Source organism: Podarcis gaigeae (genome assembly GCF_964106915.1).
Source record: "Podarcis gaigeae genome assembly, chromosome: 12".
Classification (NCBI taxonomy): Eukaryota; Metazoa; Chordata; class Lepidosauria; order Squamata; family Lacertidae; genus Podarcis; species Podarcis gaigeae.
Window position 1 is genome coordinate 56,890,664 of NC_139688.1, and position 17,047 is coordinate 56,907,710.

At 43.8% G+C, this 17,047-nt stretch overlaps 1 protein-coding gene across 2 annotated transcripts in view; it reads right to left on the bottom strand.

The window, feature by feature from the left end:
- Positions 1-17,047, bottom strand: part of VPS41 (VPS41 subunit of HOPS complex) — a 123,086-nt gene that overhangs the window by 85,285 nt on the left and 20,754 nt on the right. For both annotated transcript variants that reach the window (XM_083706269.1, XM_083706270.1), the window contains exons 3-4: positions 9,116-9,223; positions 2,113-2,190 (exon numbers count right to left, since the gene is read on the bottom strand). In XM_083706269.1, coding sequence (XP_083562395.1) covers positions 2,113-2,190; positions 9,116-9,223 — 186 coding nt within the window. The remainder of the gene's footprint in view (positions 1-2,112; positions 2,191-9,115; positions 9,224-17,047) is intronic.

Consider the following 17,047-nt stretch of genomic DNA (forward strand, 5'->3'; position numbering starts at 1 on the left):
CACATATCGGTTAATCTTAAGCAGGTGTCACCGACGAAGATGCAGCCATGTTTGTGAGAGGGAAGGCGGGCGGGAAAGAAACATATTGAAATAATCAGCGTACAGTCAGGAGTCGTTAGGGATTCTGCAATGTTTTCGGAAGACCCGCCCTCCATTTAAGTTAAGTTGCCTCCCCACTGTATTTCAGGCTGAAGCTTGGAGAACGGGAGCTCTTTTGTTGAACAAAAATAGCCTTTTGCCCTTTCATATCTCCCACTACTTTCACCTTTCAAAGAGGGCTTGAAACAAAAGTTGGATAAACAGTTATATTTGGGCAATGGTCATGAGCTACTCAGAACTAAGAAGGCAATAGATACCATATTTTTCACTCTATAAGACGCACCAGACCACAAGATGCATCTAGTTTTTGGAGGAGGAAAACAAGAAAAAAAATATTCTGAATCTCAGAAGCCAGAACAGCAAGAGGGATCTCTGCGCAGTGAAAGCAGCAATCCCTCTTGCTCTTCTGGATTCTGGGATAGCTGCGAGGCCTGCATTCGCTCCATAAGACGCACACACATTTCCCCTTACTTTTTAGGAGGAAAAAAGTGAGTCTTATAGAGCAAAAAATACGGTACCTCATTTTTCACCACCTACAGATTGATCTAGCACTTCAGAGGCAGCTGAGGACACACAGTGGTGCTGACGCCATGTTTGAGGGGAGTCCAGGCACATTCCCCACTTGCCAACTGCTTCTCCTCTTTCCCTCTCCCCTCATTCCCATTTTTTACCCTAACAGGGCAGTGTAAAAGGAGTGTCTCTTTTTCTTTGTTTTCACCCCAAAACCAGAAGAACACAGGATTTGTTCCTTACCACAAGCAACCCAACCCTCTTGCCTTTACAAGGAAGCTGGGAAGGGTTTTCTTTCTTCTTCCAACCCTTTTTTCGTATCAAGGCTGTTGGACACACGAGTTCTAGCATAATCCTACCCCTGTCTACTCAGAAGGAAGTCCCACTGAGTTCTACAGAGCTTACTCTCAGGTTAACAGGCACCAGATCCAAGGGCAGCCAGCACAGCGGGGTGGCCCATAGCATCTGTCTGTCTGTCTATACATACACACACACACACAAAAAAAACCCCCTTCAAATAGTTGCTCCTAGTAGTGGGTTTGGGGGAACAATCGTATAATTAGATTTTTAAAAAAAATAAAAAGTAACCTTTCACCTTTCACATAAAAGACTGCTATGTCAGCATCAGAACATGCGTTACGTTTTGCAAGCATGTTGACACCTTGTGATGGACACTTTGATAAGTGCTGACAATGGTCTTTAAAAAAAAAAAAGCCTAATGGAACATGTGACAATGCAAGACAAATACTATAAATATTTTTCTTCAGCAGCAACTGCATACGCCCTACAAGAGGCATGTTTTATGCCCCAGAATATGACTTTACATAAATTCTGCATTGTGTTTGTTCTCTAAGATTCCAGGAAATCACATGGAGAGGGGGGAAAATCTTCCTCTTCTCCTTCAATCAATACAATCCCTTAAGAGACCAAGCTTCAGGACATTCACATAAAATATTAGCTTTATATATTTGCAGTAGATAAACTGAAGTAGCAAGACAATCAATCAATTTTCAATTACTTTTGGCATCTCAATATGATAGGACACATACTAACTATCAACAATAGTGAAGCTAACGAACTGCTCTGTGCCTATAGATGTCACAAGGACCCAAAGCATGCAGATGAGTTGTGTTAATTGTGACCGGGGCTACAGCACCAAGTGTGGCCCTGAAAATAGCCATATTCCAAAGACAATGTGGGACCAAGCCACCAGCACTGACCACAATGCTTTGGTAACACATGAACTGAGCCCTAGTTGAGACAGTTGGGGGAACTGCTGGCTGCTATTCGTTTTTCAATGGCTGCCATTTTGCCGTGCAGGAGACTCTCCTTGTACGCTCCAGTTGATCTGAAGCCTGTTGTGTTGTGCTACTTAAGTCCAGGTCACACAGCTGGCAGTAGTACACTTGTTAAAAAAGGAGCTCAGAGGAGATCAACGAAATTCTGAATGTGGTGGGTTGTTCCAAATATAGCATGAGACTGCAAAGAAGTAGTTGTACTTACAATGTCAAACTTCTGGGTGATATTCCCCTGGACATCGAGTAAATAAACTTTGCCATAATGCGTTCCAAGCGCCAAAAACTGAAGAGAGGAAAAAGAAGATACTCAGTGAAAATTAAGACTTTCCATGATTTACATACATTATTGTGCTGGTGCATGCTAGCTGTCAAAAGTCATCTACTGATGATGAATGTTGGCCAGCAGTCTCCTCATGCTGCCTCCTAGTCTATTGTGGCAGGATTTAACTTCAACCAGCTCCCATGTAACCATCCAGCCACAGCTTCCAAGCATCTGATCCGTGTGTCTGGGGCCGAGTCAGGGTGGCCATCCATCAACAGATAGAGTTGGGTGTCATCAGCATACTGATGGCAGCCCAGCCCAAAACTCCGGACAAGCTGGGCGAGGGGGCGCATAAAGATGTTAAAAAGCATCGGGGAGAGTATCACACCCTGGGGCACTCCACACACCAAGGAGTTGCGCGATGACAATTCCCCCCCAAGCGCCACCCTCTGTCCCCGACCAGAGAGAAACGAGCACAGCCATTGAAGGACTGTGCCCTGGATCCCCACGTCGGCAAGGCGGTGGTCCAGGAGTTTGTGATTGACCATGTTGAAGGCTGCTGACAGGTCTAGAAGAATCAGCAGCCCCGACCCGCCTCAATCCAGCTGCCTGCGGAGATAATCTGTTAGGGCAACCAGAGCCGTCTCGGTCCCATGACCAGAGCGGAAGCCGGGCTGGAATGGATCCAGAGCCGATGTTTCATCCAGAAACCTACCAAGCTGTTCAGCAACTGCTCTCTCAATCACCTTACCCAGGAATGGAAGATTTGAAACCGGGCGGTAATTGGATAGATCTAAGGGATCTAATGATGTTTTCTTTAAGAGCGGGCGCACCACTGCCTCCTTCAGTTCCCCTGGGAATGCCCCCATGCCAAGGGACAAATTGATGATATCCCCCAGGGGGCCCGCACCTCGTCTGGACACACTCTAATCAGCCAAGACGGGCACGGGTCGAGTGGTGGGCTTTCCAGCTCGGAGGAGTCTGTCCACATTGGCTGGGGATATCCGGTCAAAGTGGTCCAATACTGGACCCGAGGACAGTCGAGGGGCCTCCAGTTCCTTTATTGTATCCAAATTGGCAGGGAGGTCATGGCGGAGCAACAGGACCTTCTCCGCAAAAAAGCTCGCAAATGCCTCACAGCTGTGTGTCAAATTGTTATTTAAATTTCGCTGTCCTTCAAGGGACGTTAAAGACCTAATTATACTAAATAATTGCGCCGGGCGAGAGCTAGCGGATGCAATGGAGGCCGAGAAGTAAGACTTCTTAGTGGCCTTCACTGCCATCTCGTAGGTTTTCATAAAAACCCAATAAGATGTTCTTGAAGCTCCGTCACGGGCACCCCGCCATACTCGCTCTAGCCGTCTGAGGTCCCGCTTCATTTTCCGGAGCTCCTCGGTAAACCAGGGAGCCTGGTTTCCGGGGTCGCAGAGGGCGCTTAGGTGCGATCTCATTGATGGCTGCCAGGAGCTGGGTATTCCAGCCCTCAACAAGCTCAGTCAATGAGTCACCAGGGAGAGAAAGGTCCCGCAAGGCTTGACGGAATCTATCAGGGTCCATCAACCTCTGCGGGCGAGCCCAAATCGGCTCGCCACCTAAGCAGGGTGGGGGTGGAACATCAATCCTGGCTTTCAGAGCGTAGTGATTAGACCATGGCACCTTCATCGAAGGAAACATGATCACATCTATACCGACGCCAAAGATCAAATCCAGTGTGTGGCCTGCTTGATATGTGGGGCCCGAAACAAACTGAGAGAGCCCTAGTGTCGCCATGGAAGACACCAGGTCCAGAGCCTGTGAGGAGGGAGTGGCATCAGCATGGATGTTGAAGTCCCCCAATACCAATAGGTTAGGGAACTCCAAGGCCCAGCTGGTCACCGCCTCCAGCAGGCCTGACAGGGTGGCTGCTGGTGCGCTAGGTGGCCAGTACACCAGCCAGACAGCCAAGCTCACCTCGGAGCCCCACACTAGGCCAACACATTCAATGCCGGGGATCGATGGTGATGGTAGAGCCCTAAAAGAACAATCTTCCTGGATTAATAATGCCACCCCTCCCCCCCCCGGCCCACAGTCCGCGACTGGTGGAGGACGGAGAAACCCGGGGGCGCCATCTCTCATAAGGTAACAGTTTCCCCTTCGTGCACCCAGGTCTCCGTCACACAAGCCAGGTCAACCCCCTGCGAGGTGAAGGAATCTCACAGGGTGGCGGTTTTGTTGCCTATAGACCTGGCATTGCACAACACCAGTGACGGAGGTGAGTAATCCTTGCTCACCCTACCCTCGTCTCTCGGGATGGGGCGCACATTGGAAGGGGTACGAGCATATCCGTATCTCGATCCCCTTCACCTATGACATCTACCCCCACCGCCATACCTCCCTCGCCCCTCCACGGTAGGAATCCCAAGCCTCATACTCGCCTCCATTTACAAAATATAAAAGCAAAACAAAAAAACAATTACACCAAAACAAAACCAATCCCCACCCCACTCAGCAACCATCCCACCCCAACCCAAAATAAAACAAAACAAAATAAAAATACATGAATAAAAACCACCGTTTATGGTGGTGCAACAAAGTAAAAACTAAAAACACTTTTAAAACACTTTAAAATATATAAAAACATTTTTAACATTTGCTGCAGCAGCACCAGTGTCCTCAAAGTTGTGGCGGTGGTGAATGTGGGCCTCGCCCCCTGGCCTGGTGGAGCATGGGCTTGCAGGGGGAAGAGTCCTCCCCACAAACTCATGGCGAAGCGGCAGCAGCAATGTCCCGAGGCCTCCTTGGAGCCTTATATGCTGAGGTGGAGTTTGCTTGCTTTTAAAACTACCCCTCCATTTTAAACCATCCCAAAAGTCCCAACTAGCACAGAGGTTATCTCAACTATTTTTCCTGCATCCTGTTCTTAACCACGTGGGGAGATAGAATAACAACAACAACAACAACAACAACAACAACAACAACAACAACAACATAAACTTTTATTTATATCCCGCCCTCCCAAGCCAAGTCAGGCTCAGGACGGCTAACATCAAATATATAACATTAGTGTAAAATCAAGCAATAATTAAATTACCTCCTAAAAACAGGTGAAAATCAAATTAAAGTCTAATTAGATGGCTTTCCGCAGGGTTAGGGTTGGAAACACTAAGTGCTCATCGGCCCAACTGTCTACGCTGATCTTATATGGGCCTGTGAGAATGCTGGGAGGCCTCTTTCATATTAGTTCTTCTTATACAAAAAGAAAAAGGGAGTCAGGCTGAGCCCTGACCAAAGGTCTGGCGGAACAACTCCATCTTGTCAACTGATGTCAAATCCCGCAGGGCCCTGAACTCTTGTGGCAGAGCATTCCACCAGGTTGGGGCCAAGGCTGAAAAGGCCCTGGCCCTGGTTGAGGCCAGCCTAATCTCTCTGAGGCCCAGGATCTCCAAGGTGTTATTATTTGTAGACCGTAAGGTCCTCCATGGGGCATACCAGGAGAGGTGGGCCTGTAGGTACAAGGGTCCTAGGCCGTATAGGGCTTTAAAGGTTAAAACCAGCAGCTTAAACCTGATCCTGTACTCCACCGGGAGCCAGTGGAGCTGGTATAGCACCGGGTGAATGTGATCCAGTGGCGAAGACTCCGTAAGGCATTCTGCACCCACTGGAGTTTCTGGGTCAGTTTCAAGGGCAGCCCCATGTAGAGTGAGTTACAATAATCAAGCCTGAAGGTGACCGTTGCATGAATCACAGTGGCGAGATCAGGGCGGGAGAGGTAAAGGACCAATTGCACATATAAGCAAATTAGCACAGAATCATGGCATCTTTTCCTTGAAAAGGTGGGTCTCTCCCTCTCTCTCTCTCTCTCTCTCTCTCTCTCTCTCTCTCTCTCTCTCTGACAGGTCAGTCCCAGTTTAATCTACAAAGAAGATGGCAATGTAAATGACCCAGCCTGCTCTGGTCCTGCGGTCAAACCTTTCAGCCATAAAAACAGGTCAGAAACCAGCATTAAGTGTGTGCAGTGTGCATAGAGCACATGTGCTGCATGAACACATAGAATACCCCCACAAAAACCCCCCACAAAATAAGGGCTCTACTTGCTATTTCATAATATAACAAAAACCCAGGCAGGGTTATTATTTATATATTTAGATTCTAAACAGAGATCTAGTTTATGCTACCGAATTCTGAGGACTAAAAACAAATTAACCAACAAAATGTTTGGTGCTCCTTTATATAGATGAGGATGCATTCGCCCCCGCACCTTTTCTTTAGCATTACTCAAGTGGTCAGACTCCTAAATTCTCTGTATTTCATTGCATGTGAGCATGCTTCATTGCAGCCTATAATGAAATGCTCAAATTTACAGGCACTACTAAGTGTGTCAGTCAAGCAGCACAATCTTTTCTTTAAAAAAAAATAACCTTACAGAAAGTCAAGGTTCAAAAGGATTTATCAAAATGGAATTGCTTAAAATGAAATTTCAGTTCAGGCACTTAAAATATGAAGCCACATTAAAGAGAAGTCAAAAAAGAGGGGGGGAGAGAGAGAGGAGAGAAGGGGTTCATTAGAAATTCATCCCCTGCAATGCCTTTCACTCCTGCAAGGTTGCCTTTTTACAGGAAGAAAAAAGTCCCCCGGGTAAAAAAATCAATACTAGTTAATAAAACATCAGGTGTGCAGACATAACTAGGTATGACTATTCCACTGCACAGGGCTGCCTGAATGCACCAGGTGCCATGACGATTAGTCATCCAATGCAGTCAGCGAGTCCAGTGAAAATATGTTTTAGCATTGCAAGGAAAAAAATAATAATTCTGGAGGGAAATTAGTCTGAATATATGCCACTCTTCGGTACTCCAAACAAAGCCAAATTGTTCTAATCATAACGTACATCTATCATACAGGCTACGGTTTTATTTATCTTTCATAGGGTTTGATTTCTTTCTTTTTTTAAGGGATACACATGCACACACACACACCACCCTCAGTTTTTAGCCTCAGCATTGTAAGAGACCAATTCCTAAAAGACACCTAGACTTCAGCTTCTAACATTATTGATCCTACTCATAAATAGTGTAGTTTGCTAGAAAACCAAAAGTGCTCAGTTACTTAAAACAACTCTGCTGTTGTGTTGTTCTCTGTGACACTATAATTAGGGTAGAACCTGGACAGCTCCAAATATAGAAAATACTTATAGCGTTGCCCAATAAATTTACTTCTTCTTTTTTTCTTTTTAAAGGAAGCGTCATAGTTCCAGATGAAAATTGTCAGCTGTCAGATCACAGAAACTTTCAAAGATCGGTTTGGCTGAACCTTTGGTGATCCATAATCTCATTAAGCACTGGGCATTTCCTGTTACGAGGAACCTTTTATGACCCGGGGCATGCTGTGTTTGTGCAACAAGGAATCTCTGCAAAATAACATAAAATCAGAATGGGAAGGGACCACGAGGGTCATCTAGTCCAACCCCCTGTATTTTTTCCCTTTTTTAAAAAGGAAGGAAACAAAAGTGGGAAGGGGTGGAGAAAGAGATGTGGGCTTTTGGATCATATCCCTTTATGTCGTTATTGTGTGAAGGGATGAAAAACAGTTTATTTCTTATTACAAGCAGAAAGCGAACTAGTCAAAGGTCAGTAGGCTTTAGATCTTTTCACACATAGAATTGTAGAATTACATGAGACGGCTATTTTATGTAACATATCCAAAACCCTAATATAGGAAGGATTAACATGTATTGGCCAAGGTGAGGTGGGCGCTTTAAAGGAATTTGAGGCTTGCCGAAGTTGAACAAATAGATGCATGATGCTATAGGCAAGAGAAAAACTTATATCCCTAAGCTTAAATCAAACTGTTGAACTAAACTTATCCTGTCCAGGTAAGTAGACCAATCATCGGTTATTTGCAGAGGTAAACCCTGGAAGATAACCATTGTACCAACTTAGGGGGTATGTGACGTAAGTCAACATTGCACGTCCAAGGTAAAAGGTAAAGAGACCCCGACCATTAGGTCCAGTCGCGGACGACTCTGGGATTACAGCGCTCATCTCGCTTTACTGGCTTCCAGGTCATGTGGCCAGCATGACTAAGCCGCTTCTGGCGAACCAGAGCAGCGCACAGAAGCGCCGTTTACCTTCCCGCCGGAGCGGTACCTATTTATCTACTTGCACTGGTGTGCTTTCAAACTACTAGGTTGGTAGGAGTAGGGACTGAGCAATGGGAGCTCACCCTGTCGCGGGGATTCGGACCGCCAACCTTCCAATCGGCAAGCCCTAGGCTCTGTGGTTTAGACCACAGCGCCACCCGCATCCAAGGATATGGAAATCTAATTTCAGATGCCTGTTAACATCAATATATAGTCACATCCTTGTACATATATAAAAAACCAACCCTTCGCTTAGATTCCTTACATTACATCTCTCTTTCCCCTTCTATTACCTCTAACTTAACTGGGGTGCACTTGACCCCAGGAATATAATGTAAGGTTTTCAAGCATGGGTGAGTGGTGGGTGACTTGAAGAAAAACAGTAAATGCAAATAATTTATCCCAGCACGGGGCTGAGTGGAGGTCATGTTTATTCACCAAGCACTTGACAAAAATGTCAAAAAAGTGATTGGATAATAAGTGGCTGCAGGAGATTTGCCAAGTAAAGAATTTAAATCAAAACCACCTCCCCTGTCCTCCACTTCTTCAGAAGTGGCAGCTAACACAGAACTACTCCAGGGACAAATTGGGCAGCGTGTGAAGAGCTCACAGTAGTCAGAACTCACTTAGTGAATCTCTAAGCAAATAATTGCCTATAACCTCATACTTGCTGGGAAACGAATTCTCTACAGTGTTTGTTACCACAATTTAGAGCTTCTGGTATCATCTATACCCAAATCTCAACTGTTTTGGTGAAAACAGCACAAATCTACATTTTTAAAATATTACGTATGTGTGTGCATTAAAAACAAGCAAACAAACTCTTACCTTCTCATGAACCATCATGCAACTGGCGACGTCCTTTTGAAGAATTTCCGTAACGCCATTAGAAAGCCTTTCATACTTCAGCTTGGGCTCCTCTTCACTGTCATCTTCCTGGATTAATACATTTTAAGAGAAAAGATGGATACTAGTTTTCCTCAGGTTTACACACTCCTACTCTTCCCACTCCAGCCCAAAATAAATATACTGCATAGCAACAGCCATAGATAGTCCCCCATAAACTCTTTCTAACAACCACTAAGAAATGGAAGCCAAAATACCAACTTCCTACTTTGAAATTCCTGGCACCCAAATTCTGACAGCATTTTTTCTTTTCATAAACATGTTAGTCAATACTGCTGTAGCTCAGGTAATGCTTAATAATTTCTTAAAAGCAGGAGGGGAAAATCCAGAAGTGTACTTGACAAAATAAAAGAAAGCCCAATATTCTAATTACTACACAAAATACATCACATATTTACTTATTTTCAAAATTTGTATACTTTTTAACTGTTGAAACTTCCAAGAGGCTTACACGGAACAGAACATATAGTGTACATTACAATTATCAATGAAAAGTCAGAAGTTAAAAACAAGTTGACTAAAATAAAAAATATTCACTCTATTTTGGGTGGTGGTGAGGAGAACACACTCTCTAGACTCCAAGGAACTTCTCAGAAGCAAAAAGTCACTTGCAGTTCTACTCTAAATCCTGAATATTAGGCAGGCAGCTCCTGTTTAGCACTTAGGTACCCACTTAAAACTTTTTACCCAGATTTTCTCTGTGGAGTGATCCAGATATGTTGATGCACCAATCTAATCCACTGATTTATGACATGTTCTGTATCTGTTATATGTATTTTCACTGTTGATTTTTACACCATGATATTTTAAAAATGTTGGTGGTATAGAAATTATTGCAAATAAATAACATAAAAACAGAGTCGAAACAATCCGTTGTGCACCTCGAAATGGAAACCCTATGGGTTTTAGACAACATCAAAAAGGATGTTTCTGAAGCTTAGGAAACATACATTTTTCAGTGTCGTTTCTTTCCATTTGTATCCTACCCACTCCCTCTTGCCAAAGGAAGCAACAGTTTCTTTAAAAGAGTATTCCCAACACATTATTTTTCTGTGTGCATAGTGCTTTTACAAAGAATGAAAGGATGGCTCTCCACCACAAGGGGCTTGCAATCTAGAAGAAGTGGAAGGCTGGAGCAGAGAGGGGGAGAATGTGCAATGATTGCCGTTACATCTACTTAGGCTTACAGGAATTACAGATATAAAAAGTAGAAATTACATATTACTTAATGACATGAAAAGCCAGCCACAGAGTGGAAGCCTCACAACATTCCCAGTTAGAGTAGACCACTAGAGGAAAGAGGATTTCTGACCTTGAAATCTTGGGCAGAATCAAAACACTATTTCAGTCACTTGAGCCTATTCTTTGTGTCCGCCATTGGCTAACTGATGGTGTTAACCACACGTAGACAATGTGCAGGTAGCTTTGCAGGTTCCTCAAAGGATGCTCAACCACACACCGGCACTCGTTGTCCCGTGCTGACAACTGCATTCCTGCAACCCACCAAACAGCGGATTGTCTGTCAGCTGGGGAGCATTGGGCAGGTGCATAATGCAGCTGTCAAGATTCTTTCCCATGCTTTCCCTCGCCCTTAACCCCTACCCACCTGGCTGGCAATGCGAAGAGCCCATGGATGTGCACATTCCTCAGTTGTTCCCACAAGTGCCCATTAGCTGGGTAGTAGGGAGCAAGGGGGAACGCGGGTGGCCCTGTGGGTTAAACCACAGAGCCTAGGACTTGCCGATCAGAAGGGCGGCAGTTCGAAACCCCGCGACGGGGTGAGCTCCCGTTGCTCAGTCCCTGCTCCTGCCAACCTAGCACCTCAAAAAGCACGTCAAAATGCAAGTAGATAAATAGGTACCGCTCTGGCGGGAAGGTAAATGGTATTTCTGTGCGCTGCTCTGGTTCGCCAGAAGCGGCTTAGTCATGCAGGTCACATGACCTGGAAGCTGTACGTCGGCTCCCTCGGCCAGTAAAGCGAGATGAGCGCCACAACCCCAGAGTCGGCCACGGCTGGACCTAACGGTCAGGGGTCCCTTTACCTTTAGGGAGCAAGGAGGTGTTATGAGATCAGGAGTGGTGGTGTAAAACTCCCTATCACCTTGCACCAAACTGGGGGTGAGGGAGTGTGTACATGTGTGTACACGTGAGAACAGTGTTAGAAACTCAGATATATAAGATAGACACCAAATGGCTCCTTAAACCAGGGATACAGTCGCCAAAACAGAATGGCTAGTTACCATTTTGGGGCCAGACGGCTCAAAAGTCGTATTTTTCAGTACGACTTCTTGGTTCCTGAAATTCATTCTGATTGTGCAGACAAGATATAACAGACAGAATTCTTCAGGATGTGTTGCTGGTGTGTGAAAACAGTCAAGATGCAAGGATCCTCAGGCACGCACCTCCAGGTGGTGGAGACGTCAGGCGCCAACCTGCCGCCCAGGCAACTTCACTTGGTCACAAGTGGCCAATAAAGGTAAAGGGTACCCCTGGGAGCACCAGCGCCGCACACGGAAACACTGTTTACCTTCCCGCTATAAAGCGGTCCCTATTTATCTACTTGTACTTAAGGGTGCTTTCGAACTGCTAGGTTGGCAGGAGCTGGGACCGAACGGTGGGAGCTCACCCCGTTGCGGGGATTCGAACCGCCGACCTTACGATCAGCAAGTCCTAGGCGCTGAGGTTTTACCCACAGCGCCACCCGCTGTCCTGCCAATAGCCAGGTGCAAAATTTCTTTGAACGCCTCGTGAGAGTGAGCAGGCAGAAGGCTCTATGTGTCTGTGATTGAGACTGGGGTGTGTTGGCATCCCTGGTGTAAATGAAAGATTTGAATGCAGGTTTTCCTAGGCTGCATTGCCTTCCTAGAGGTGGAAATACTTAAGATTAAGGAATGACAACTAGCCCACCAATAAGATCCCAACGTTGAAGTAGTCAGAAAGCCAAGAAATTCAAGAATGACTCCAAGAACAAAACTTCCACGTGTCTCACCTCTGAGGTAGGTAACTTCTGAACCCATCCATCCTTCAAGTATAGGCTTATATCAGCCAGCCCCATAGATATTTGAGCTTCCCAAGACTCCCAAAGCTCACACCACTATGATCACCCCCCCCCAAAAAAAAAAAAATGTATTGAAAAACATTATGGGCAGGTTTAGGGCTTGTAAGTCCTGTTGGGTGAATTTCTACTTGCCCAACTCTAGTTGTTTTGCTGCCTGATTAGTTGTTTGATCAGGGATCCACATATTTTGATTGGCTTGGTGGTCAGCCATCATTGTAGTCACCAATGACCCCCCTGAAGTGGATAGATTTAATGCATGGGTAGGCAAACTAAGGCCCGGGGGCCAGATCCGGCCCAATCGCCTTCTAAATCCGGCCCGTGGATGGTCTGGGAATCAGTGTGTTTTTATATGAGTAGAATGTGCCCTTTTTTAAAAATGCATCTCTGGGATATTTGTAGGGCATAGGAATTCGTTCATTTCCCCCCCAAAAAATATAGTCCAGCCCCCCACAAGGTCTGAGGGACAGTGGACCGGCCTCCTGCTGTAAAAGTTTGCTGACCCCTGGTCTAATCTGGTGCCCTCCGTACGTCTTGCACTCTAACTTCCATTAGTCCTAGACTGAATGACCAATGGTCAGGGAAGACAGGACTGAGACCATAGAGAGGGAACCAAGTTGGAGAAGGATGGTGTAAACTCCATGCTGAGCTTTGGAAGTAGATTCAGTGGCATAGCATCAGGGGAGCTTTGATTTGGCAAGTGATGACAAAAATACCCATTTACTTTAACACCCCCTCCATCAGCAACCCTCTCTCTTTATTCCAACTTTTTCTATATCTTCCTGAACTCCCACAACTGACAAATACTATCATATGGTTCACAAACCAGCAACCAATCACTTCAATGCCTTTAAAAGGGGTAAATACTCTGTGAATGATCCAACCTCTGCTTGAATCTGAAATCTATGTGATAGAACTGTGATAGTTTACATTTGTACAAGGTGTTTCTTTTTGTGTATATATAAGCGCACACAGAGTATGCCACTAAACACTGTACTTGAATAAATTTCAATTTTCTGCTAGAAGACCAAGAACCCTACACAGGGTTCCCCTACACAGAAATCAACCCAGCTTTGCCACTGAATGCACACTCAAGAGACCTGCCGGCAATCCAGTATGTTTTAAACACCTTTTTGTCCCCTTCCCATGTTGCACTTTTAGATTTCCTCCTGCCAGTTTCTCTGAACCCAACCCAATGTGTGAAGTAGCCCTTTCATTGAATAATTACTGTATGTTCATAACACTGTTTTTATTTCATATCTAAAATTTTAAAAAACTCTGGAATCCTTCTACAATAGTGGTTGAGGGTTATATAATATCAATTCCTTATATTGGGAGGCAACTATGACACAGATACCTTCTTAATATCACCACATTTGCAGGATTTAAGTGCCGCCATACGCTGGTTTGCACACCAGTGAGGTAGCTCACAATTTCACTAAGCTATTGAAATAGTATCCTCACAAAACCACAAAGCACAAGTTACAGTAGAAAGGCCTAAATTTCAACTTTCTTCTTCACCTACAACAGCCAGGGACTTTGGTGTTAAGTTTTGATGACAGAATTTTTTAAAAAGGGATTAATATAGGGATGTCAACAATCAACGACACAGTTGTCGAAAACAATGTGTCAAGATGTCCAGCAAGATGCAATTTTTATTCAGTAAATCCAACACTGAACAAAGTTGTTACCAGTCAGACAGACTCAACGTCAAATTAGAGTGCAGGGCATAATCAGACAAACTACCTGTGCTTCTTCATTCTTGACAGATGCAAAACAGTTAAAATCAAAAAAAGTTAGCGCAGTCTGCAGCTTCTACGTTATGTGACAACTAGCACATAATTGCAGTTACGTACATTTTTATTATGAATAAGACACTTGCAATGTACAAATGCACACTCTGGGAATAAACATGCAGAGTTAAAAGTGAATTCTAGGCATCAAAGTCATTATAATAAGATCCAACATGTTGCTGAAGTCTGGACATCCAATGTGCAACCAAAGTGAAAAGTTAATTCTAGTCTCTCAAGTATTTTGCATAAAAGCATTCATCCACGGACCATTAGATAAAGTTACTGTAAATAAGTTTTGCCTGTCTTATTTATGAGTGAAAACTAAGTAATTCCTCCTGCGCATGCATATACAAAAAACATATACTTTCAAAAACTCAGCTCACTGAAGCATTCTGCCAGGCTTCAAGAAAAAACATGAATAAAGCGAGAAACTTCAAATATTGCGCACACTGATGTACCCATTTCATGATTTTCTGACAGGTATCTCTTATGTTAAATAAAAGTCGAGCTAAAGGTGAATTTGAGAGGCTTTTTCTTTGCTGTAAACAAACAAAATGAAAAACTATTTGTAAAATACAAGATTACTCCATTTCTGCAGACTATATATCACCTTCTAAATAAAGAGACGGAAAGCATCAACGGCAATTGATGAATCAGAGTTTAACATTATATATATATATATATATATATATATATATATATATATATATATATATATTTGCTTTCGTAGGTTCTTGTTGGATATATATCCATCCAACTCTCTCTCTTAGGAGAAGCTTTTATGCAGCATGAACTTCTAAAGGTAAACACACGGCAGCGTAAATAAAAAGCAAATCAATAATTTTTGTTAAATTTTAATAATCCTGCAAACCTACAAATAAAACCATCATCAGCCTGAGTTGAGATGACAGTTAGCTTCGTTTCTATGACAACCTGGTTGAACAGTACAAGTCTTGACTTGCAGCAAAGCTTAAGATATGAACAGAGTGACATTTACTCCATACAGGAAAACTCACAGCTTTCTTCTTAAAAAAAAAAAAAAAATCAATTTCTCAACTAACATGGATTTTTACTAAGTATATGGCACTTTTAATTAAAGGCAAAGTCCTGTATACCATCCTAAAGGATTCTCAAGTCATTTGGAAAAATAATAATATCACTGTCGCTTGCACTGTTTTGACATTTCAGTCTGTTCTCCCCTCACATTTCTGTTGCAGGGAAAATACACTCAATTTTAAGACGTATGAAATAGTTGTGATCTATCCCTCAGCTATTGGTGTCGTATTTTACCAAGTCAAAAGATTAACATTTTATACACACATAATGCCAGGACCACAGACTTATTTCACTCCCTACAGCTTCCAACATAATCAAGAGATATTTTTCACTTTAAACAGCAGACATGTTCCACCCACAATGTATAACAAAACGCTGCTCAAAATCACACACACACACACCCCTTTTTAAGTTGCCTTTTCTTTGGATCCAAGAAACTACCATCACAGTCCAATACAGAATTCAATCACAGCCAAGAAATATGAGCAATAAAATAAATGAGCTTACTGAAATTAACATATTGCATATGTATACGCATGCTGGATTGTGGCCTATACATAAAGGGTGTTTCCATGTGCAGGTGTGCAGTTCAGAACTTGAAAGAAAACTTTAAACCGCACTGACAGAAAATGTGAGGTTCAGCCTGTACTTGGGATTTTAAAGAAAACAAGCATAAAACTCAGCTATTGCATAACTAATTGCCAATTTGTCATAGTAATCAATTCAAAATCATTTTCCAGATGTTCACTATTTACCTTCTCACTTTGCATCTGAAAGCACAGGAACAGCCAGGTTATTACCCAGGAAGAACCTCAGTTTTCTGTGGACAGCTTCTGCTAAAAGCTCCACACATAACACTAATGCAATTAAGTAATGAGATCAGAAAACTGTTCAGGGCTGTATCGTTCATTAAGACCAAACTCCTTTGAGCAAATCAATGGCAGGCTTCTCTTTCTCTTCTCGTAATCAAACTACAGGTTGGTCTACCTTGGCCTTCCCCAACCTGGTGCCCTCCAAATGCTTGGGACTACAACTCCCATCAGCTCCACCCAGCATGGCTGTGATGGAGAGCACTGGGGGCTGGTACAAAAAAACTGCAAGAGCTGTTCAACCGTGGAACGGTCTCCCTTGGGAGGTTGTGGACTGTCTTTCCTTGGAGGTTTTTAAGCAGAGGTTGGACGACCATCTGTCATGGATGCTTTAGCTGAGATTCCTGCATTGTAAGGGGGCTGGGCTAGAGGACTCTTGGGGTCTGAGGATTCTTTATACAACTTTAAAAGATCGATTGCCGTATTGTTCGCTCCATAAGACGCACCTGACCATAAGATGTACCAGTTTTTAGAGGAGGAAAATAAGAAAAAAAATATTCTGAACAAAACAGTGGATGTATGATTTTTGTGGTTCATGCTGTGGCCACAGACATGTGATTTGATGGTGAGTTCGGGGTAGCCCAATGCAAAAATCCTCTGGATCCATGCTTTGCAACCACATTTTTGCGCCACTGCGGCCCCACACAACAGTGGATGCGTGATTTTTTGGGTGCAGGCTATAGCCATGGACATGCTATGTGATCTGATGGTGAATTTGGATCCTGAGGATCCATGGGCTTTTACCTCCCCACTCCCAGGCAGCCTCCTTTCTCACTTATCTCTCTCTGATCAGCTGCTTCCTTTCAACACTCCCTTCCCTCTTGTTTGCCTTAGTGTCTTTTCCTTAGCTGGAGCAGTTTTTTGCTCCTCCTTTTCTTCTAATTTCTCTCCTCATTTCTTTAGCCTTCCTGTCTCCTCTCCTTGCAAGATCACTGTCTTTACCTCCCAGGTAAACAATTAGGGATTTTTTCAAAAAAATATTTTTCTGCCGGTTAAGTTGTCGAGGGCTGATTTCTTTTCCTGTGATAAAAAGACACAGGCAGCCTCCTTTATTGCTAGCATCCCTTATCTCCCTCCCCGA